Source organism: Homarus americanus, unplaced genomic scaffold (genome assembly GCF_018991925.1).
Source record: "Homarus americanus isolate GMGI-L3 unplaced genomic scaffold, GMGI_Hamer_2.0 scaffold59495, whole genome shotgun sequence".
NCBI lineage: Eukaryota > Metazoa > Arthropoda > Malacostraca > Decapoda > Nephropidae > Homarus > Homarus americanus.
In genome coordinates, this window is record NW_024732415.1 from 4,464,428 (window position 1) to 4,489,914 (window position 25,487).

At 36.2% G+C, this 25,487-nt stretch overlaps 1 protein-coding gene across 2 annotated transcripts in view; it reads right to left on the reverse strand.

Annotated features, from left to right (window-relative positions):
• Nucleotides 1-435: 435 nt before the first annotated feature.
• Nucleotides 436-25,487, reverse strand: part of LOC121868623 (GRIP and coiled-coil domain-containing protein 1-like) — a 35,654-nt gene continuing 10,602 nt past the window's right edge. The window contains exons 5-14 of one of the 2 annotated variants that reach the window (XM_042369445.1): nt 24,553-24,698; nt 23,422-23,587; nt 19,648-19,761; nt 15,778-15,942; nt 14,972-15,140; nt 13,765-13,870; nt 13,448-13,583; nt 6,354-6,548; nt 4,645-4,880; nt 436-1,344 (exon numbers count right to left, since the gene is read on the reverse strand). In XM_042369445.1, coding sequence (XP_042225379.1) covers nt 1,122-1,344; nt 4,645-4,880; nt 6,354-6,548; nt 13,448-13,583; nt 13,765-13,870; nt 14,972-15,140; nt 15,778-15,942; nt 19,648-19,761; nt 23,422-23,587; nt 24,553-24,698 — 1,656 coding nt within the window. In that variant the 3' untranslated portion in view covers nt 436-1,121. The remainder of the gene's footprint in view (nt 1,345-4,644; nt 4,881-6,353; nt 6,549-13,447; nt 13,584-13,764; nt 13,871-14,971; nt 15,141-15,777; nt 15,943-19,647; nt 19,762-23,421; nt 23,588-24,552; nt 24,699-25,487) is intronic. The other variant, XM_042369446.1, reaches the window with a different exon arrangement.

Below are 25,487 nucleotides of genomic sequence, written 5' to 3' on the forward strand. Positions count from 1 at the left end.
AATAAAAATAATTCTGTGACAGAGGCAGAATAGAGTGTCTTAAAATATTCTTGTGACAATTACCACTTGCTGCTTATAAAGGTTCCCAACACTTCCTCAGCATCCAGTGATTTCAGCATGCTCATCTCTCAAGCTAGTGGTCCTGGGTTCAATCCCCAGGAATGGTGACACAATGGGCAAGTTTCTTTGTGCCATGTGCCTCTGTCTACCCAGCAGTAACTGGAAACCTGGACGTTAATTGACTTGAGGAGTGTGTTATGAGGTAATGGTTAGCCAGTGCAGTTGGCAAGTTGTCTGGTCCTCTTGGATTATTCCTTGACACTACAGCTTGTAAACTTAGGGTGAGGTTTTTGTGTTGGAAACAGCTTCTACACCTTAAACAAATTCACACCCAGGTGGCCCTAAGTGGCCAATCAAATATAAGGGAAACCATTATTATCATTAATATTATATTACATGTACAGTATGTTCCAGACTACAATTTTCTTCTTTAAGAAGATTTAGTTAACCGGAGAATGCAACAAGTATTTGGATATTTTTTGGGGGGAGGGGTGAATTTTAGGGGACTATTTTGGGACTCTGGAACTAAACCCTATTTTCACCTTACACTATTTAACTTAATTTCAATATAAACTCAATAAATTTACAATCCATCAAATTGATGATCTAAAATATTTACAATCTTCAAAGCCTGTAGAGACATAGTCTTGCAGATTGGGTGAGATTTATATTATATAGTATTTCTAATGATCAAAGAGTCATAATTTTTAATAAGGAAATTATTACACGAAATTTGAGAGAAGCGCTAAAGCAAAAAATATCTAAAACTTTCTGAATATCTCTCATAGCTAATACAAAATAAATAGCAAAATAACATTTTGTTATACATATCCAAAAATAAACTGTTGTGACAATTATATATTCCTTCTAACTTTCAAAAGGTTTAGAATTTGGCAATGTGGTTTTTATCATGGCAGTAAATTATAATTTACTGCCATGATTATTAGTCACAATCTATGTGGAAGTCCTAGATAGAATTGCACTGCTTAATACAAATGGAATTCATTGATAAAATAGACCTGTACATTATAACCTACTGTATCAAGGCACAACATTAGTGGTTAAGTTTTCCTTGGTCCACCACTCCTGGGTGCTGGCTGCCACCACCAAAGGGCATTGTATCTCTTAACACTCTCTACCTCCTTATCTGTGAATTTAAGGATCACAGATATTGCATTTAACATCAGCTGGCGGGATTCTGCATCAGAACTAATCATATACTGCAGAACGACATTCTTCAAGTACTCAAAGTTCTCGCTCTCTCGAGAGACATTTCTGCGATGCCTGGAAAATATGAAATCACAAAATAGAGTAGGAATATAACAAATATGCATAATTATCTAATCAATAATGCATTAACTACATTACTGAGTTACACAATATATATACAGTATATATATATATACAGTGACCCCTCGTTTAACGAACACCTCGGTTAACGTAATTTCGATTAACGAACTGCCTTCCATAAGGATCTTCAATTCGTTTAACGAAAAAAATTTCGCTTAACGAACTTCTTACGAACCGACCTCAACATGTTTTCGCTTGCACTGACCGGGCAACCAGCTTTAGTATCAGTCCGCCAATACATTAATCGGTTCTAGGGCTTAAATTCCTTACTATTTTTGTAAATATCAAGAAGTTTATACTATTCAATTATTTTAAAAGTTTAATATTCAATTTTTTAGTCATTTTAACAATTATTGAACAAAATTGAAGGTAAAGTGACTAGTTTAATGCGCGGCATCCAGCCTCTTAACACAGCAAACAGGCGTCAGTCTCTCTCTGTTTTCACTGGAGGTAACATCTTGCTTGAGACTCTCTTCAACTAAACGCTTTTTTTCTGTGTTTCCAAGCAAATTATTGGTCATTTTGAAAATTATTTTACATATTGACAATATATAGTGCAGTGCAGTGTTATTTTAAAGAAAATATTCTTTATTTACAGCTAGTTTAACTTTGAAAAATACGTGTTGCCATTGTTTGAATCCAGCATGGGGCCTAAGAGATCAAGAAAAGTGATTTCAATCCAAATGAAGCAGGAAATAATAAAAAAACACGAACAAGGTATTAAATCAAATGCGCTATGCAAAGAATATGGCATGTCGGCATCAACTGTGTCGACAATTCTTGCACAAAAAGACAAATTTAAGGAAGTGAACGTGAGAGACAAATCTACAAGAGTGTTTAAAAGTAGATCCCTAATCGTAGAAACTGAGAGGTTACTTATCATCTGGATTAGGGAAAAACAGATGAAAGGTGATTCAGTTTCTGGTGATTTCATTTGTGAAAGAGCCAGGGAGATTTATGAACATTTAAAGACAGATCAACCTAGTTCTTCAGGAACAGAATTTGAAGATTTTCGGGCTAGCAAAGGCTGGTTCGAAAAATTTAAGAAAAGAAGTGACATTTTAAGTGTTGTTAGGCATGGTGAAGCTGCTAGTGCTGATAAAGAAGGGGCAGCAAAGTTTTTAATTGAATTTAAAAAACTGATGGAAGAAGAAAATTATCTTCCACAGCAAGTGTTCAATGTTGACGAAACTGGGCTGTTCTGGAAAAAGATGCCCAAAAGAACATTCATCACCAAGGATGAAGCCTCTTTACCTGGGCATAAACCCATGAAAGACCGTCTCACTCTATTGCTTGGTGCCAATGCTTCAGGGGATTTCCGACTGAAGCCTATGCTTGTCTACCACTCTGAAAACCCCAGGGTGTTCAAGCAACAGAAAGTGGTAAGAACAATGCTTGGAGTTTATTGGAAGTCCAACCGTAAGGCATGGGTGACAAGACAGTTCTTTAATGAATGGGCTATTGATGTGTTTTGCCCCTCTGTCAAGAGCTACCTAACCACCAATAAACTTCCTTTAAAGGCTCTTCTCCTCATGGATAATGCTCCTGGTCATGACCCTGACCTTGCCAGAAATTTGGAGTATAAATTTGACTTTGTGAAAGTGTTGTTTTTGCCTCCAAACACTACATCACTCATACAGCCAATGGACCAGAATGTGATCAGCAACTTCAAGAAGTTGTACATGAAGAAAATGTTTAGGAGGTGTCATCAGGCAACTTCCATTGATCCTGAACTAACACTGAAACAGTTCTGGAAGACACAATTCAACGTCCTGGAGGCTGTAAAATTGATTGTGTCATCATGGCAAGAAGTCTCCAATAGAACCCTCAATTCTTCATGGAAAGCACTGTGGCCATCAGTAGTCCATGATTTTGAGGGATTTGAGGATGACACAGAGTTGGACCAGGAGATTGTGTCCATTGGTCAGTCATTGGGTCTTGAAGTGGAGGAGAAGGATGTGGAAGAGCTTGTGATGTCTCATGAGGAGGAACTTACTCCTAATGACTTGAAGGAACTGGATGAGATGTTACGGGTAGAGGCTGACAGTGGTGAGGAGGAAATTGAAAGTGATGACCATATGTCAGCTAAACAGTTGAAAGATGTGATTTACCACTGGGAGAAGTTCAGGGAACTGGCTTCAAAGCACCCAGAAGTGGAAAAAACTGAACTAACTTTGTGTCATGTTGAGGACTCAGTGGTCTCCTTCTTTAAACATAAGTTAATGGTGAGGAGGACAGATGCCCCACAGACCACAATTGACACTTTCTTCAGTAAAAGGCAGAGGGAACAAGATGCTAGCCCTCAGCCTTCCACTTCAAGAAGGAGAGAGGATGTTCATGGTGGAGAATCTGTCAGTCCAGAGGTTCCTGACATTTTCATGGAAGGTGACTCACCTTCCAAGAAGCAGTAAAATGCTTCTCCTCCACCTCCACTTCCTTCTCTTCTCCCTTCTCCTCCTGCACCTCCCACTTCAAATGCACATCATCACCATCATCCAGGAGCCTTCTACATACACACCTCAAAGTAAGTAAATTTTTCCGCCATTTTTGTTGAAGTTAGGAAATTTTCGGTGAGCTGGAACCAATTACCCAAAAACCCATTGAAACAATGGTTTCGGTTAACGAACGTTTCGGTTAACGAACGACCTTCTGGAACGGATTGAGTTCGTTAACCGAGGGGCCACTGTATATATATATATAAATATATGGTTAATGTGTGTATCTTTTGTAAATACAGCATGTACTGTACATGTGGAGGTATGGAATTTTTATATGCAAATGTTTAACTGCAAGGCAAGACATTTCTGGAAAATGTATATGAAAAGTTAAAGTTGTCAATAATAACGATTGATGTTCTGTAAATTAAGTGTTGAATAGATATACTATACATAGACTGGATATCCCTTGTTATATGAATGAGTTAGGTTCCTGAAAAGCCATTCGCTAAGTGAATTTCGTATTGCGAATAAAAGAACATACGGGTAAAAAATAGTTCAGTTCCCCAGTGACAACAAAAACCCAATATTATACCCCGAAACATGAAATTAGTTCCCGAACAACAACAAAAAAAGAAGTCCTAATTAATGATAAATAGTACACAACTACTGTAATTTACTACCTAACACAGTGTTTCTCAAACTGGGGGCCATGACCCCCAAGGGTTTTCAAACCCATGGACTTCCTGATTAAAGAAAGTTACTCAGTCCATGCAGTAAGATTCTAAATGACCCTAACCTCTCAGCCTCCTCTTCCAATGCTTCAATAGTATCTTGCTGAGCTTGTTGTCTGACTAGTGCAGCCATCTGTACCTCCCTCATAGTCGTCTCCAACTGTCGCTTTTCTCTTCTAAAGTGAGAAATCTCTTGGTCTTTGCGTGCTAATTCCTCCAGGTGGTGCAAGAGAGGACCCTCATTTCCACCACTGACCTGGGATAACAGTGCTGCTGTGGCTTCTAAGCTCCCGATATTACTCTGAAATACAAATACCATATTTTGATGAATACAAATTGCACTCTTTTCCTAAAAAAAAAAATTGGCAAAAGTAGGGGCGTGGCTTAGTACTAGAGACAATTTTAGTAAAGCCTGAAAAATATCCGTAAGTATTCAGTTAAGCAAACTGAATCTGTACCACCTGCTTTAGGCACAGTGTCTATATTATTAGCTCATTCTTTTCACACCCTTTGCAGAAGAACAGAGACATAGTGTACACCTGATGTGAGTGTTCTTTTAACTTAATGCAAATTAGAAAAAATGATTCAAATGTTCCATTGAAGAAGCATACAGTATATGGTGCATTTATCCAACGTGTAATCAATAGTTATAAGTAAATTCTATAAACTTGCTTAGTGAAAAATTAACAGCAAAGTTTATTATTATTATTTATGTGTCACCTATTTTGCAGTCGTTAATTAGTAGATTTAATTTCAAAAAAATTTCCTCATGTACTGATTTATTATAAGTACTGGGTAGTTTAAAAAAAATATATTCATTTTTATTAACCAACCCTCTGTTCATCCTCCTCCTATCTAATGCTTCTTCACCACTAGGCTTCCACCTTCTTCTTGGTCTTCCCATCTCTCAGTTACCTTTCGTTCCTGAAGCATACAGTATAATCTTTGACCAATCTTTTCTTTCACATTCTCATAAACCTTAGTCAGTTCTCTGTCCTACTGAATACTCCTTCCACTCCCTTATATCCATCATACATCCATATTTCTTTTTCTTTACATGCTATTAGCTTCAAACCATGTACTGTAGTACCGTGTTGGAAACACCACTTCTTGTTCGACCAACGAAGTTAAGCAACGTTAGGTCTGGTTAATACACGGATGGGTGACTGCCTGGCCACAAGAACACCAGATGCTGTTGGTATAAAGACTCTACTGGAAACAAGCCACTCATAGCTTTGTGAGCTCTCCATGGTCAAATTGATTGAAATTATTATTACACACAAGCAGAATGTTGTCTAATTCCTTCAGTGTTTCTGCAACCATTCAAGAGCTTCTAGCTGCCTTTCGATTTTTAATTTTCTCAATTGTTTTCCTAACCCAATATCCTTCTATTCTTGGAAAGTCCCTGTACTGGTTTTGCTGCACCTAGGCTATCCTTGTTCCATTCGTACTCCTCATTCAGTAGTTAATCATTATATTTTATTCAGGCATTGTTGTTTTCCACGTTATTAACAACCAATTTATGTTGGTCATTTCTCATGTAATGCTCACCACCATCATCTTTGTTTCTATCCACTGTAAACCTCTCTTTTGACCCTGTGCTTGGCCTTCAGGTACTCCTCCTTGGCACCATCCATCTTCCAGGCCTTAAAAAATCTTAAAAATTTCACAATATAATAGTTTTTCCCATAAAAAAATTAAATTATAAAAAAAATATTTAAATTTAATTATTATTTTTATTTTAACTCTTATTTTCCCATACTCAGATTTTTACCTGTGGTGGTGTTTTATCTCGCTCATGCAGCTGCTCGGTTAAGCGTTGAATTTCTAAATCACGTTCACTTAGTGTGGCCAGTGACCGCTGTTGTTGCAAAGACAGCTGTTGCTCAACAGCTGCCAATGTTGCACGGCCCTCACTCTCTACACGGCGTAACTGATTCTCATGTAATGCTCTCAAAGCTGACAGCTCCTGTAACACATACAGAATCTTTTATGGAAGTCATATGGATTATAATTACAGCATCTGTATTATGAAGAACTGATTTGGTTATTCGTTTCTCAAATTAGCTTCCTTTCCACAAATAAGGAATGATTGTCTTTATGATCAATTATCTTTACAAATCAAAGAAATTTAATGGAAACTTGTTATAAATGAGAGTAACATGAAGCTTTATGTCCAACTTGGGATGACAAATGTTCATATCGGACACAATCTTAAAATTGGACATCCCTACACAATTTCAGTAAACCTGAGCCAGCTGGTTTTAAGAAGTAAAAAATATGAAAAGTTGATGCACAGCTGACCCTAAAGGACGTGACCTTTGACCCTAATATTACAGGTCATTACAGTTTCCATGGATGTTATGATTTTAGTCTACCCGTTGTTTTTACAAAAATGTTTCTTAAAACACCTTTCATCCAGCTTACACAAGGGTGAATTCAAGTACAGTATGGACTCTTTGAACAACAAGAAGTAGTGTTGGTGGATGCACCAAGGACCGTGACTTATGGTAATTTTCCAAGAGCTATGAAAATGTGAAAATATGTGAATTACTTCATCTTCTATGTGAATGCTTGAAACTTATCTTCATAATATAATTTTTGAGGCATTACAGTCATTATTCAGCAATTTTAAGTAATTTTTTCAGAAATTTTAGGTCTAATTTTTTATTACGGGTTGGGTATCCCTTAAGAGAGACTATGAAATCAAAATAGCAAGAGAATCCAAGGCAAATCCCAAGGGATTTTTCCAGGTATATAGAACAAAGGTCAAGGACAAAGTTGGGCCTTTAAAGTCAGGGAGGGGGGAAGTGATTAATGGCAGTGAAGAAATAAACAAAGCATTGAACAGCTACTGTACTTCTTATCAGTTTTCACAGAAGAAATTTGCGATGAAATTCCAGAGGTGGAACTGATATTTAAGGGAAAGGAAGAAGAGAAATTAAAGAATATCACTATCAGAAAAGAGGATGTTCTTAAGAAGATAAATAAACTAAAGAAGACAAAATCCCCAGGGCCGGATGAAATTTTCCCTCGAGTTTTGAAGGAGTGTAGGGAACAGATTAGCGGACTCCTCGTAAACTTATTTACAAAATCATTAGACACTGGAGTTGTGCCAGACTTGTGGAAACAGGTAAATGTAGTACCCATATTCAAAAAGGGAGACAGAGCATCAGCGTCAAATTACCGAGAGATCAGTTTGACGTCAGTAGTGGGGAAATTTCTTGAATCAATTATAGCAGATAACATCCGATCGCATTTAGAGAAAAGCAAATTAATCTACGACTCAACATGGGTTTACAAAGGGAAAATCTTGTCTAACAAATCTGCTGACATTTTTTAGTAAAGTCTTCGAGGTAGTAGATAATGACGAAAATTACGATGTTATTTACTTAGACTTTAGCAAAGCATTTGACAGAGTACCTCATCAGAGGCTTCTGAGAAAAGTTAAGGCTCATGGTATTGAGGGGAAAGTTTTAAATTAGATAAAATCATGGCTCACCGATAGAACGCAGAGGGTCAGCGTAGATGGTGTTAAATCTGAGTGGGGTCGTGTAACCAGTGGGGTTCCCCAGGGGTCAGTACTAGGCCCACTCTTGTTCATAATCTACATAAACGATCTAGATACTGGGATCAGCAGTGACATAAGCAAATTTAAGGATGACACCAAAATAGGGCGGCAGATTAATTCAGGGCAGGATGCAAATGCATTACAGGAGGATCTAAATAAACTGCAGGGGTGGTCTGAAAAATGGCAAAATGAAATTCAACACCAGCAAGTGTAGCATACTTAATATTGGAAGAACAAATACTGTCAATGTATACAGCCTTAACAACATCAACCTAGAGAAGTCGACTTGTGAAAGAGACCTAGGGGTACTTGTAAGCCCGGACCTACGGCCTAGAAAACAGTGTGTTACTGTTTGAAATAAGGCAAACAGAGTACATGTATTGGGTTTTATATCTAGAAGTGTAAGTAATAAGAGTGCAGAGGTCTTATTGCAACTATATCTTGCGCTAGTCAGGCCGCACCTCAATTATGCGGTTCAGTTCTGGTGCCCTTATTATAGAATGGATATCAATTCACTAGAGTCGGTGCAGCGAAGAATGACGAAATGATTCCGGGACTTAGAAACCTTCCATATCAGGATAGGTTAAAGAAACTAAACTTGCATTCCCAAGAAAGACGAAGAGTGCAGGGAGATATGATAGAAGCATTTAAGTGGGTGAAAGGAATCAATAAAGGTGATATAGATAAAGTTCTTATAATATCCGAGCAGGATAGGACTCGGAACAACGGATTTAAGTTGGATAAATTTAGGTTTAGGAGGGAGATAGGAAGGAACTGGTTTACAAATAGGGTGGTGGACGAGTGGAACAAGCTTAGCAACTTTGTAGTAAGTGCTGGAATGCTAGAAAGTTTCAAAAGGAGGCTGGATAGATTCATGGATGATAGAGTGGTAGTAACTCTCGACAGGAGCTGCCATGCACAGGCCAACCGGCCTATTGCAGACTACTTATTTTCTTATGTTCTTATCCAAAATTCCCAAGTCCAAAATGATCTGAAATCCGAAAGCCCATTTCATTATATTTATGGTAGATAATACAGTGGTCCCTCGATTAACGAACACAATTGGTTCCACAGAGTCGGTTGTTAACCAAAAATTTCGTTAACTGAATCTATTATTTCAATGGGATTGGGTAATTAGTTCCAACTCACAGAAAAGTATACATACAAAGTACTGTACAGTGGTCCCTCGGTTAACGAGCGCCTCGGTTAACGAGATTTCGGTTAACGAGTTACGTCCCATAAGATTCTAAACTTCGGTTAACGAGCAATCCCTCGGTTAACGAGTTTCTTACGAGCCGACCTCAACAAGTTTTGGCTTGCACTTGGCGGTCAACCAGCTTTAGTATTAGTCCGCCAATACATTAATCGGTTCTAGGGCTTAAATTCCTGACTATTTTAGTAAATATCAAGAAGTTTATACTATTCAATAATTTTAAAAGTTTAATATTAAATTTTTTAGTCATTTTAACAATTATTGAACATTATTGAAGGTATAGTGACTAGTTTAATGCGCGCCATCCAGCCTCTTAACACAGCAAACAAGCATTAGTCTCTCTCCGTTTTCAGTGGAGGTAACATCTTGCTTGAGACTCTCTTCAAGTAAATGCTTTTTTTCTGTGTTTCCAAGCAAATTATTGGTCATTTTGAAATTTATTTTACCTATTGACAATATATAGCGCAGTGCAGTGTTATTTTAAAGAAAATATTCTTTATTTACAACAAGTTTAACTTTAAAAAACACGTGTTGACATTGTTTGAATCCAGCATGGGGCCTAAGAGATCAAGAAAAGCGATTTCAATCCAAACCAAGCAGGAAATTATAAAAAAAACATGAACAAGGCATTAGAACAAATACGCTATGCAAAGAATATGGCATGTCGACATCAACTGTGTCGACAATTCTTGCACAGAAAGACAAATTTAAAGAAGTGAAAGTGAGAGACAAATCTACAAGAGTGTTTAAAAGTAGATCCCTAATTGCAGAAACTGAGAGGTTACTTCTCATCTGGATTAGGGAAAAACAGATGAAAGGTGATTCAGTTTCTACTGAATTCATTTGTGAAAGAGCCAGGGAGATTTACGAACATTTAAAGACAGATCAAGCTGGTTCTTCAGGCACAGAATTTGAAGATTTTCGGGCCAGCAAAGGCTGGTTCGAAAAATTTAAGAAAAGAAGTGACATTTTCAGTGTTGTTAGGCATGGTGAAGCTGCTAGTGCTGATAAGGAAGGGGCAGCAAAGTTTTTAGTTGAATTTAAAGAACTGATGGAAGAAGAAAATTATCTTCCACAGCAAGTGTTCAATGTGGACAAAACTGGGCTGTTCTGGAAAAAGATGCCCAAAAGAACATTCACCACCAGAGATGAAGCCTCTTTACCTGGGCATAAATCCATGAAAGACCGTCTCACTCTATTGCTTGGTGCCAATGCTTCAGGGGATTTCCGACTGAATCCTATGCTTGTCTACCACTCTGAAAACCCCAGGGTGTTCAAGCAACAGAAAGTGGTAAGAACAAAGCTTGGAGTTTATTGGAAGTCCAACCGTATGGCATGGGTGACAAGACAGCTCTTTAATGAATGGGCTGTTGATGTGTTTTGTCCTTCTGTCAAGAGCTACCTAACCACCAATAAACTCCCTTTAAAGGCTCTTCTCATGGATAATGCTCCTGGTCATGACCCTGAACTTGCCAGAAATTTGGAGTATCAATTTGACTTTGTGAAAGTGTTGTTTTTGCCTCCAAACACTACATTAATCATACAGCCAATGGACCAGAATGTGATCAGCAACTTCAAGAAGTTGTACATGAAGAAAATGTTTAGGAGGTGTCATCAGGCAACTTCCAATGATCCTGAACTAACACTGAAACAGTTCTGGAAGACACAATTCAACATCCTGGAGGCTGTAAAATTGATTGTGTCATCATGGCAAGAAGTCTCCACTAGATCCCTCAAGTCTTCATGGAAAGCACTGTGGCCATCAGTAGTCCATGATTTTGAGGGATTTGAGGAAGAAACAGAGTTGGACCAGGAGATTGTGTCCATTGGGCCTTGAAGTGGAGGAGGAGGATGTGGAAGAGCTTGTGATGTCTCATGAGGAGGAACTTACTCCTGATGACTTGAAGCAACTGGATGAGATGTTACAGGTAGAGGCTGACAGTGGTGAGGAGGGAATTAAAAGTGATGACCAAATGTCAGCTAAACAGTTGAAAGATGTGATTTACTACTGGGAGAAGTTCAGGGAACTGGCTTCAAAGCACCCAGATGTGGAAAAAACTGAACTAACTTTGTGTCATGTTGAGGACTCAGTGGTCTCCTTCTTTAAACATAAGTTAATGGTGAGGAGGAGAGATGCCCCACAGACAACAATTGACACTTTCTTCAGTAAAAGGCAGAGGGAACAAGATGCTATCCCTCAGCCTTCCACTTCAAGAAGGAGAGAGGATGTTCATGGTGGAGAATCTGTCAGTCCAGAGGTTCCTGACATTTTCATGGAAGGTGACTCACCTTCCAAGAAGCAGTAAAATGCTTCTCCTCCACCTCCACTTCCTTCTCTTCTCCCTTCTCCTCCTCCACCTCCCACTTCAAATTCACATCATCATCATCATCATCATCCAGGAGCCTTCTACATACACACCTCAAAGTAAGTGAACTTTTCTACCTTTTTTGTTGAATTTAGGCAATTATCGGTGAGCTGGAACCAATTACCCAAAAACCCACTGAAACAATGGTTTCGGTTAACGAGATTTTCGGTTAACGAGCAACCTGCTGGAACGGATTGTGCTCGTTAACCGAGGGACCACTGTATACCGGTAATAGAATTAACTAAACATTAAATTTAAACTAAATACAGTACTGTACTGTACAGTAAACTGTACAATAATAAATAAAAAACAATAGAATATTGTATTTTAACTTACTTTGAGGTGTGTGTGTCGTATTCCCGGCAGCTTTGTTTACATATCAAACAGCTGATTGTAGAGGCAGTCGATGATGACATGCCATATTCTTTACAGAATGCATTGGTTCTAATGCCTTCTTCGTGTTTCATAATAATTTCTGCACTGTATATTATCAATATGTTAACTAAATTTCAGAATGACCAATAATTTTAATGTAAAAATGCAAAAATATTCAAGAGACCAACAAACTTGATGTTCACTCCACTTTAAACAAAGCTAAACTGAGAAGCGTTGGTGGGCGATTCTATCAGCTGATGGGCACACAAAAACTGTTCCCTGTACTGTATATATTATCAACATGTTAACTAAATTTCAGAATGACCAATAATTTTAATATAAAAAATGCAAAAATATTCATGAGCACAACTTTCTTGATATTTACTCCACTGGAAACGAATGTAAACATAGAACCAATTACTGTACTGGCGGACTAGCCGACCAGCTGATGCGCACAACACAGTGTGTTTCTCGTAAGGCTGTCGTTAATCAAAGTTTTGTTCGTTAAGGGAACTGAAAATCGTTATGGGAGCTAATTCGTGAACTGAAATTTCGTTAATTGAACCATTCATTAATCGAGGGACCACTGTACACTGAATATGGCATATACTGTATCATAATTTTTACTAGGGTAAGTATTGTATGCATGTGTAATGAATAAAGGTAAGACAGGCTGCTTAGCACCCTACAGTCAGGCTTCATGGCCATGCCAAACAGACGGTAGTGATTGCTTACCTTTCTGGGTCTTTAGTGTACATCTTATCATATATTTTATACAAAATGATTAAATTATATTTCATAAGACTACCTGTAGAATATATGTATCCATATGCTGTAAATGAAATATAAATGAATTTTGTGCCTAGACTTGGGTCCCATCCCAGCTGGGTGAGCTACCGCATTATACGGGTTCTGTATACACGATATAGGTATTCCAAAATCGGAAAATATCCCAAATCCGAGACCCTTTAGGCCCCAAGCATTTTGGATAAGGGATACCCAACCTGCATTTAAATATTGGACATACTGTATTTAGAGTTTTATGATCCTGTAAATGGTGGTATAATAGAGATCCACTGATGAGAATGTTTTGTCCTGGGGTGCTACATAACCCACACCTTAGCTAATCTTATGTCCCTACATTCTGTCCTTGTCTAGTCACAAACTGTAACCTAAGCTCTCCTGTAATTCTTCACTTCCAGATTTAATCCTAAATAACTGAGTAAGAAATTTTTTGGAGCCTTACTAGTTTCTTGTTGACTACAATTATCCATAAAAAATGGATTACCAGCAAAAGGTCTGTCCCCAGCCTTTTAGAATAATTGAGTGAGGTTTAATCTTACCTGTCTAAGGGATGCCACCTGTTGTGAATGGGAATCAGAAGCCAGTTGTGCTGCTGAGGTGAGACTACGTATTTTTTGTCGCAAGTCTTCCAGCTGTTTCCCACACTCTCCTTTGCAGGCTGATTCACCAACAACTCTATATACAGTACATATGTACATACGTCTATACATTATCCATAAATATTTAAAAATCTAATTCAAACCACCATTACCACCATTATTTTCAGTGTTTTTCAGTTACTAGTGAATTTTAACCAACCAATTTCAAATTTTGTGTACAATGTTACATCCAGGGATCAATCAAATAGGTAGCTTACCTTGACTGCTCCTTGGAAGAAATCTTATAGTATTCAAATTCCTCCTTCAGATGATCATATTCTTGCTGACACCAAACATGGATGTTGTCACCCCCACAGAGAAGACCTGTTATGTTATAAAGAATATCTAACTGCAAAAAACTTATCAATAACTCAATTCCCATTCAAATATGAGACATCAAGTGCAAAAAACTTCACATAAGACTAGCATAAATCCTCTAACAGTCTAACCCATAACCAAGAATCTATTACTAATTATTTGACATTAGACTACAAATACTGGGCATTGATCCAAAATCTCTCTTTATGAACTATGGCTCAAAGGAAAGAGCCAATGTGTCATGTTTCCTGAGCAGTGTCAATTCTATATTCACAGCTATCTTTCCATCCATACCTGGATTTATAATACCCAAAAGAATCATAAATTGATTTGGATGTTGCCACTTAGTGCCAAATTGATCAAAAGCCTTGACCAATTTCCATCTCAAATGACCCTAAACAATGGAACCCTTGGAAAAGTCCCTCACAAAGATACACACTAATCTATCAATACATTTTCCAAACTGTAGTGCCGGCCATGCTGTCTCCTTGTGGTACAGAGGTAATGCACCTATTTCTCACCAATATGTCAAGGTTTCGAGTCCTACTTGGCCCATACACATGTCTGCTTGACTGCTGGGAGACCCCTGAAGTGCTCAAGCTAGGAAGGGTTGCTATATCTCTAATAAGTTGTTGATTACCATGAGAAAGAATGGTTTGAGGAGTGACTCGTCAAAATCTCACTCGTCAGTCAAAATTACTAGATTTTGGTGATTTTTTTTCTTTTGAATAATTTGAGAATGGCATCAGTGCTAATTGGATGAGATTAAAATTGATGCAGATATCGGGTCATGGTGCACTGAGTGTTAAGGGACTCTTCCAAGGGGCCCATTTTCTATGATCAAAGAAGGCAGAATGTGGTCAGGTTGGAGGACCATTCTAGCCCTTCAGTATTTCTTGCCTTGAATCGCAACATGAACATCAATCAGAGTAATTTTCCATTTAGGAATTGATAGGCACATGAATGGTTGAAAAGGAAATTAATATAGCATTGCCACTGTGCTTTAGAAATATGGTAAGACAGCTCTGCCATGTGAGTCATTGTGTGTTTACAGTATTTTATATCTGAGGTAAGCAGTTACCAAACTATCTAAACACTAATTCATACTTTCAACATCAACAGGATGAGAAGTGTGAAGATTTGCAGTGATCAGCTGCTCCTTAAGTTTGGTGAGGCGGCGACAGAGGGCATTCACGTCTGTCTCACTGTTGTCTATATCTTGTTCTAGACGTGAGGCAAGAAAACTGTTCTCCTGTGCCAGTTCTGATACTTTCTCCTAAAAAGATAAAATAAATATATTGAAGGCATTGATGTCTGCCTCAGTGTTACCTGGATAAACATTATTTATTATACAGGTATGGGACCATTTATCTGGCATTATTAGGACCTGGGGGTTGCTGGAACGGGCTTTTTCTGGAATTTGGAGCACAAGGTCTCTAATGTACAGTAAATCCTCTGTAACTGGCGATGATACCTCTGTTTAGATCACTAGAATCACCCCTAAAGGTAGCTTTAAGTGTACACTGTAACATAGAAACTTAAAATTGTCGGCATATAAATATCAACAACAAAAGCATATAATTAACATTAATGAAAGCATAGAAAGAACAAAATGATACAAGTTAGTGTTCAAACTGTGATGCAGTCACCCGACACTCGTCAGCAGCGTCCCTAGCAAGAGAGCTGCACCACGGACCCTCCTGGCTCCACACTGCTTCACGGTAGAAACTCATAGATACATGATGAAAATTATTTCTTTATGCACTTACTGTATGTAGGACTGTGTGTATATAACCCAGAGAAAAAATAATAATAAAAAAAATAACTGTACAGTAGGCTCTCGCCAATAACGCAGCTAGAGACCAGATCTTGTTATTGATGACAATCAACTAATAAACACAACACTATTTTACCTTCAGTTTATGTATGGCATGAAGATCTTCTTGTCGTGTACGGTCATAGGAAGCAACTGTAAGAGAAAGGTCAGCCAGTCTAGCCTCTAAGGCTACCACTCGCTCCTCATGTGACTGAGCTAAATCCCTTGCAGACTCTTCCACTGCAGAAGCACGGCTGAGTTCCTGGTTGAATACAAAAACGATGATACATTGTTAAAACTTACAAGATACTAGATGAAAAATGTGACATACAGTACTGTACATGGAAGAAATATCAGGTGTTAATAATGTAAAAGCGGCTGGATTGAATCTGATACCATCAACATATTTCAAACAACACTACTGTATACCTTTGTCAAAAAGAGATACAAAGTCAAAGCATCAAAAGTGTGTGTACACACACACACACACATATATATATATAGCGGGTGATTTTAATAGTTTTCTTTTGAGACGTCCGCACTCCACGGATATTATTCCCCATAATCCTCATAATTGCAGGGATTTTTTATGAATAGTTCAACATTAATTTGGCCTCATAAATGCAAAAACCACTGTGATATATATATATATATATATATATATATATATATATATATATATATATATATATATATATATATATATATATATATATATATATATATATATATATATATATATATATATATCTTGATAAAATCACGAGGAAAATGGAAACAGGTGCGCTTTAGTCTTTTATTCAAAGATAATGTTGAATAAAAGGCAGCCAAGTTATAAGTAACAACGTATGATTTATCAAAATTTATATCTTATCCACGTTTTCGTAGCGTTTTACATGAAATATATATATATATATATATATATATATATATATATATATATATATATATATATATATATATATATATATATATATGCTGATAACCACAAGGAAGAAGAAAACTTCATGAAGTTCCCAAAGCGCTTTTAATTAGCCAATTCACATCTTCAGGGGTGAAAGGTACATGCAATCAACACCTCAACCATGGGATTCGAACCCACGGCTGTGACCGGGGAACGCTAACCGCTGGACCACCAGGATACAAAAGCAGTCCTAGACTTTGTTATATTTCAAACAAAGCCTGTTCAACGAGCTTATGGCGCCGTGAACCACTATTGGGGACTACCCGTATCACGTAGGTGGTCAGAGTAACGTTTTACCAAATCCGGCTTCGAAACACGAGGATCCATATATATTTCATTATATATTTCATTGATGATTATATATATATATATATATATATATATATATATATATATATATATATATATATATATATATATATATATATATATATATATATATATATATATATATAACTAATAATAACCTATATATATATAACAACAACAATAAACAATATATATAATAATAACAACTCATATATATATATATATATATATATATATATATATATATATATATACATACAGTTTTACCCCGCTTAACGCGCTTTCACTTAACGCGTTTTCGCATATACGCGGTGCCTTGCCAAAGCTGAACTTTCACTTAACGCGGCATTTTTCATCATATACGCGGTGAGTGTCCGGCTCGAGAGCTATTTTTAGATTCGCACCACCCCCCACCCGCCACCCTGCCTGACTGCCGGTTTTAGCTCATAAAATTCATACAAATTACCCAGCCAGAATATAATTTACATTGCTGGAATTCTTATAATTTGGTGATCATTTTGAATATAAACAACATATATTTTGCATTAAACATACAATTTGTAGATAAAAATTGTTCTCTACGTAATTATGTTATCTTTTGTCCAAAATATGACATTTATATTCAAAATATTCCTGGTCTTACAAGGAATCCAGCAATGTCAATTATATTATCCTAACTTTAGTTTGAGGTATTATTTATTAAAATTTAGTGGTTATCCCACACATCTCCTTGGGACGGTTGGTGGGGGGTGGGGGGGAGGGAGGGACCGACCGACCGACCATCTGTTACCCGTGAAGAATTATTTTTTTTTTTATTAACTGAAGATATTTGTTTTAGCTCATAAAATTCATACAATTACCCGGTCAGAATATAATTTACATTGCTGGAATTCTTATAATTTGGTGATCATTTTGAATATAAACAACATATATTTTGCATTAAACATACAATTTTTAGATAAAAATTGTTCTCTAGGTAATTATGTTATCTTTTGTCCAAAATATATGACATTTATATTCAAAATATTCCTGGTCTTACAAGGAATCCAGCAATGTCAATTATATTATCCTAACTTTAATCTGAGGTATTATTTAATACTAAATGTTAAAAACTCTTGAATGGAGGATTGGTGGGGGGTGGGGGGAGGGTTGGGACTGACCGCGTGGTTGGAAGAGGGGGGTAAGGCAAGTTGGGGTACTTTGATTGACAGATAGTGTCGAAGAATATTTTTTTTTTTTTATTAACTGAAGATATTTGTTTTAGCTCATAAAATTCATACAAATTATCCGGCCAGAATATAATTTACATTGCTGGAATTCTTACAATTTGCTGATCATTTTGAATATAAACATCATAGATTTTGCATTATGCATTAGACATACAAATTTTAGATGTAAAGTTTATTCTGAGTAAATATGTTATCTTTTGTGAAAAATATATGACATTTATATTCAAAATATTCCTGGTCTTACAAGGAATCCAGCAATGTCAATTATATTATCCTAACTTTAGTTTGAGGAATTATTTATTACTATCCCTGGTTTTCCCCCAAAAATTTCTCAGAGGGAAGAGCCAGTGAGTGTAGTGTGAGAAGAGGGGGAGGGAGTTGAGTCCATTATTTGAATGGACATTAACTTGGCGACTGTATTTCTCTATTTCTCTTAAGTATTAATTGTGTGCATGTACCATCATAAATTTAAGATGTTATTTTTACTACAACATAGTTATTTGTCGTCAAAAAGTGGAGTTTGGGGGTCGGGCTGGGTTCTATTGGAATTAATCCCATATGTTCTGTTATTCACTTAACGCGGTTTTCACTTAACGCGGGACCCTCTGGGTTCAATTGACCGCGTTAAGTGGGGTACAACTGTATATATATATATATATATATATATCACAGTGGTTTTTGCATTTATGAGGCCAAATTAATGTTGAACTATTCATAAAAAATCCCTGCAATTATGAGGATTATGGGGAATAATATCGGTGGTGTGCGGAAGTCTCAAAAGAAAACTATTAAAATCAGCCGCTATACACGTCGCTCCTCCCCCATACCCACGCTGAGCACCCACTCTCAGTCATTCACCCACTTTAAACAATGCATAACCACCCTTGGTATTCTGTTGTTTTTGTGAGCATTCTTGAAAATTCATTGATATTGTTTTAGGCAAAATTTTAAACTGAAGTGCTAGTGTTAAACCAAGTGCTGTCCCTAAAAGGAAGTGTAGCAGTTATGGTTTCTGTGTGAAATTAGATGTCATTCGTTGGAAGAAAAGTAGTGAGTGTATGACAGACATCTCATGTGCACTTCAGATTCCCAAGTATAAATGCTAACGTATACAAATAATCCTTTCAAGTGTCATTTAGTATCTTATGGTCTCAATCAAACCCTATTCCCTTTATTTTTTATGACCAGAAATTCTCCATATAAAGTGGATTTTTGAAGTGATGATTTTCCGGTCCCTATTAACCTCGGATAACAATGGACCTTCTGTATACATATACTGTACAGTATAAACAGAAGTCATTTGATGTATTGAGTTAATGTTTTGACATACAATTCAGTAACATTCTACTCAAAGATATAAATGCTTTGATTTAAGATTTTTCTATAGTGTGTACTGTACTTGAACTGAATTTAATAACAATTGACATTCAGAAAATATAACACCTTAGAATGTCAAAACACATACCTGCTGAAGGGCCTGATTATGTTGTGTTCGCATCTCCTCCATCTGCCCCTGAATCTTGCGTAACAATGGAGGCTCCTCAGACAGCTGTTCAGCTTTCTTCAGGCGAGAACGAACCTGTACAGCAACAAAAGGTTTGTGGTTATCAATTTCAAACATTAGAGGATGGAGGTAATTTCCTTCTTATGCACATTAACCGAGGTGAAGGGACAGGAGATAGGTTATGACCCTCCCCAAGGTTACCCACACTTCCCATCCCTACCAAATTTTAACTACAGGTAGTTCTGCTATAACGCGATAGTAGTGTTCTTGTAAAACATCGTGTTATAGAAATTCGTGTAATAGAAATAACAGGGCTTATGGAGAAAATAGGGTTAGGTGCAGATTACTCCAAATCGAAAAAAAATTTCGTAGTTAGCCTAACACAAAGGATAGCACAGTCTAAATAAATGTTACATTCATATCTAATAATGAAATCATACAGTAAATGTTACACTTTACCTTGAAAAAATATGAATATAACTTGATGGGGGATAAGGGTGATGTTGAGGCTGAGGAGTCATGAAACATCAAGCTTTTCTTCAAGTGGTATAGCCTTTCTTTTACGATCACCACCGGAAATGCGATCACCAGAGTGCTTCCCAGAGATATTCTTCTTTTCCATAGTCACAAAATTGGAGAAACAGTAATCAGAATTCACTGAGGACACTTAAAAACTTCACAAATGTTTCAAACAAAGTGTGGAGTAAACAGAGCGCGCGGGTCTAAAACGCTATGTATTTTGTTTTTCTCTTATTTAAAATTTTACATTTTACATATACTGTACAGGTATACTGTATACATAAATATTACATAAATTATTTCTGCAATTCTTCACAAACAAAACACATAAATCAATTGAACATGTGATGTCGAACGTGAACTGTAAACACTGCATAACCCCGCACCAAGCCACAATGTACAGTACACTTTAAATGCTACTTATTTTGTTTTTCTTTCTTATTTAAAATTTTACAATTTACATATACTGTACAGGTATTTCTTCACAAACAAAACACATAAATCAATTGAACAAGTGATGTCGAACGTGAACTGTAAACATTGAGCCAAGCCACAACACTGTACAGTACACTTTAAACGCTACGTATTTAGTTTTTCTCTTTTCTTTAAATGTTTACAATTTACATATATATATATATATATATATATATATATATATATATATATATATATATATATATATATATATATATATATATATATATATATATATATATATATATATATATATATATATATTTCATGTAAATCCACAATGAAAACGTGGATAAGATAAATCTTGATAAAATCACACGGGAAAATGGAAACAACGGAGTACCTTAGCTTTCATCTTTATTCAAGACATCTTCAGAGGCAACTGGGTTACATGGACAGAGAGAGGCTTAAATGTACAGGGTGACCTAAAAATATAAGGTCAGGTCATAATGATGACATCCACTAATCCGCACACCAACACACACGTAGAGGAGCTTAAGAGAAGGGTGGTGACGTGACTAGACAGGTCAGGTCAGAAAAAAGGGACCCACAAAATAACTATCATACATCAAGATCAAAGGTTTTCAAAGCATTTTTAACCTTGGGCCACTGACAAATAAATTTATGATGGTCAGTTCAAAACTGATAATATGTTACGCCAAATTTTATTTGTCCCATTTAGGAGTTGCATCTTTAACGCTACTGATGCCATTCTGTCAATTACTGGAGTCACCGACGACACTAATGCAATACTGCTACTACAAATAATATTTAGTAATAACAGAACAATAAATTATAAACCTATTACTGTACCGTCACCAACCCTCAACTAGTTCAATTTAGCCAGACAAAACAGATAATTATATATATATGTATGTAATAACCAACCAACATATATATATATATATAACAACAACATATATATATATATATATATATATATATATATATATATATATATATATATATATATATATATATATATATATATATATATATATATATTGTAATTTACATATTATTCATATTATGCTAGAGCGCCCACAAAACATGAGAAACGTTTGAGTCCCCCAGTAGAGATGTCAGTTCTCTATCCACTCCAGGATGTCCGTTTTCTTTTTGTGTACTCGCTCAGGGACTCAAGTATTTCTGTATATGACACAGGATGATAAGGGAATTTGAATTTATTTGTTTATTTATTTATATATAATATACTGTAATATATTAAATATACTGCAAGTATTTTCTTTAATTTATATACGTGTTTCGCGAAAAAGGGAGGCTACATTTATGGTGATCGTTAAGGACCAAACTCCGAATCCATGACGTGACTTCTGTTCATTATTTATATCCTAAATTTACCACTGTCAGCAGTTTCAAGAATTAATGCAGTCATTTACTGAATATTCTTTGCAAAAAAATAAATTTTAAATGAATTATTTATAAGAGATAAGTATTATGATCAGTAAATATACAGAGATGCATTACTGACCACCTCCGAACACAAGGACGGCTAAAAATAGCCACAGGCGGTCACAGTCAAGGTCACTTTCCCTTTCTTGTCACTGGCAAATGGGGGAGGGGGGGATGATAATAGCAGCTGTGTTTATTACGGTATGTTAGACTGGTTTATAATACATTTTTATTATTTTAATATACCGGTAATCTTCATTTTAATCCAGCTTACCAAACGTAAGTTTCAGTATAAAATAATTAGTGGTACTGTAGGACCTTGTGAGTGGTTTACTGTATACATAAATATTACATAAATTATTTCTGCAATTCTTCACAAACAAAACACATAAATCAATTGAATATGTGATGTCGAACGTGAACTGTAAACACTGTGTTTGATGTAGAGAGAGCGCGGGTGTAAAACGCTATGTAATTTGATTTTCTCTTTTATGTAAAATTTTACAATTTACTTATAATATATAGGTATACTGTATACATAAATATTACATACATTATTTCTGCAATTGTTCACAAACAAAACACATAACTCAATTGAACATGTGATGTCGAACGTGAACTGAAGCCACAACAACCGTTCGAGTGGAATCGCGTTAGAGCAAACGAGTTCGCGTTTTACAAATATCGTTCCTCAATTCATAAATCGCGTTCGAGCAAATTCGCGTTGTCAAAACACGCGTTATAGCAGAACTCACTGTACCTTCAAAACTGTGAAAATGCACAAGGAACATAAAGACAGCCAGACACACAAACATACACACAATAAATGTATTTTACATAAATAGATTAAAATCTGTATAGTATATAATTTTCAGATTAATCAAATTTGCATACTTTGCCATGGACACATTTGATTTACAGAAAAAAAGCAAATCAAACATATACTGTTGACCTAACCAAGTGTTCTTTAGAATCACCAACTGCTAACCCAAAAGGTCGATCCTAACACAATTTTATATCAACTTTTACCACATTATAAACTATTAATGCAACAGAAATTTAAAACAAGTGAAGGAAATTTTCACTGATGCTTTATTTTATCCAGAATTTAGTTTGTAAACTCTGCATGAAACTTGAGGATCCAAGGAATATTTCTATACTGTATGTTGTTCCAACCTCTCCGGTTGCTTTTTACACTTGTTTTGACCTGTTTGCCTCCCATTTTCCTCCTTGTTGATGTTGAAGTATTTCATCCCAAGGTGAAATAAAGATAATGGGATGGTGAGCAAAAAAATATTACATTAATCAAATAAATCCTATAATTATTACCTGCTCTAATTCATTCTGTAGATCACTTATTTTCTTTTCATAAAGCTCTTGTGGACGATGGTTGATTGGCAGTGAAGGGCGATGTAGCTGATGTTTTGCTTCATCTAGTGATGCTTCTAAACGCTCACCGGCATTCCGCTCCACTGCCAACTTGCTCTCTAATTCCCTACAAAATTTAAGATACAAGAATAACTAAGACATCAAAAAACCAGGAATAGAAGAACTCAAAGAAAAGAGGATACTGATGTGTTACAAAGAGTAGAGAAAACAATGAGGAAAGAAAAGTAAGACTGAAATGTTCTATATACAATAATCAAACCACTTCAATGATTGTACAAGGCCCTGGTCTAACCACATCTAAGAACAATCAATGCAGTATGGTATCCACATAAGATGAAACACATCCATGTAAATAAGAATGCTCACATGTGGGTGACAAGAGCGATATATGGGCTGAAAAACAAACCCCCAAAAAACTTGAGTTACAAAGACCATTTGAGGAAAAAAAGGAACCCATCATTGGTGTATCTGAGAATAAGCAGAGATATGAGTGAGATTTTCTAAAGAATGCAAATTACTGTGGGCATATTAGTAGAGCTTCTACTTAAAATATTGTCTGATAACACCTCTTTGGGTAACAGTGATCAAGCTGTAACTTCTACCATGATTAAGGTGAAGATAGTGGCTATCCTAACGGGTGATCCCACAAACTTATCCTGATGGCTAATCAGTATGACAGAAGGGTTCAACACCAAAGTCATAACCAAGGTGGGGGGAAAAGCAGGTTGTACATCACATTTATACAGGGGAAATTCTACAAGGCTGTGATGCAAGGGGCACTATGAACTTAATTTAACACAATGGAATTAATAAAAGATGGAAAATGAAACCCCAATGAACCCCTCAAAGGTACATTACCCGAGGGAAAACAACTAAGAGCTAACTGAGAGTGAAAATAAACAGTGGTGGGATGAGGTGTAACTCAGACTCTGCAGCCAATGGTCTGAGATGCTATTACTCCAAGTGAACCATCCAAACATAGTAACCAGCTGGCAAGTACTCTAAATATATTCTCTATGTCCTACAAAGAAGAGCTAAAATCAATATTAGTCAAAAGGTCCAACATCTTACCTAAGCATGACGGCAGCATTTTGTGCATCTTGGTCACGTTCATGTTGGGCAATAATCAATCTACTACGTAAATCCTGGATCTTTTCTTCTACGTTTACTTCACTTGCAAATTTGGCATCCAGAGCTTCTTGCAAGTTCTTTTCCAGCTAAAAACAACATAAATATTAATTCCTTAAGGCTTTTAAAATTGGAGTTAATCAATAATTTCATTCACGAAGACAACAAAATGAAGCATTAGGTACGGGAGGCTGCCAAGTCAAAAACCGCTATGATGATACAAAATTAAGGAGTGATTCCTGAAATTCCACCTTATTACCATTACAACTCTTCTGGAACTTTTACTCTTTTCCCTGCCATCTGACAGCACCTTGTTAGATGTTCACTATTTTCTGCTTCCTATGTTTCAGTATCTCCCCTAATGTTTTCACTAAATGTAATAATGAATATATATGCAAGGTTGTTCTCATCTCCCCATAGGTATATTTCCTTTTTTACTGCCAGAGTCCTTCTTCCTTTCTCCATCCCCCAACATGAAATCTTTGCATCTATCCATCAGTACCTATCATTATATTTTCAATTTATGCTGATTTGTTAACATTCCTAACATTGTATCTTGAAATGAACCGTTTTTATTCCTTTCCCATCCTCTTAATTTTTTTATGGTTATATATATTGTACTGTAATTAAATTTTCATTTCTACAAATCAACCACTGAGATTTCTTCCCACTTCCTCCCACAGCTTCTGAGGGTCTTCAATGTATTTCTTTTCTTTGACAGCCTCATCCAACTCCTCCAGTTTTTAGAAGTTCTCTTATTTAATTTCTATCATACACTGAATTACCTCAATATTTACAGAGGGACTGACACACATATTCTACAGTTTAGGTAATATGATATAAACTTTTTTTCTCTTTATATTTTTCATCCAGCTAGA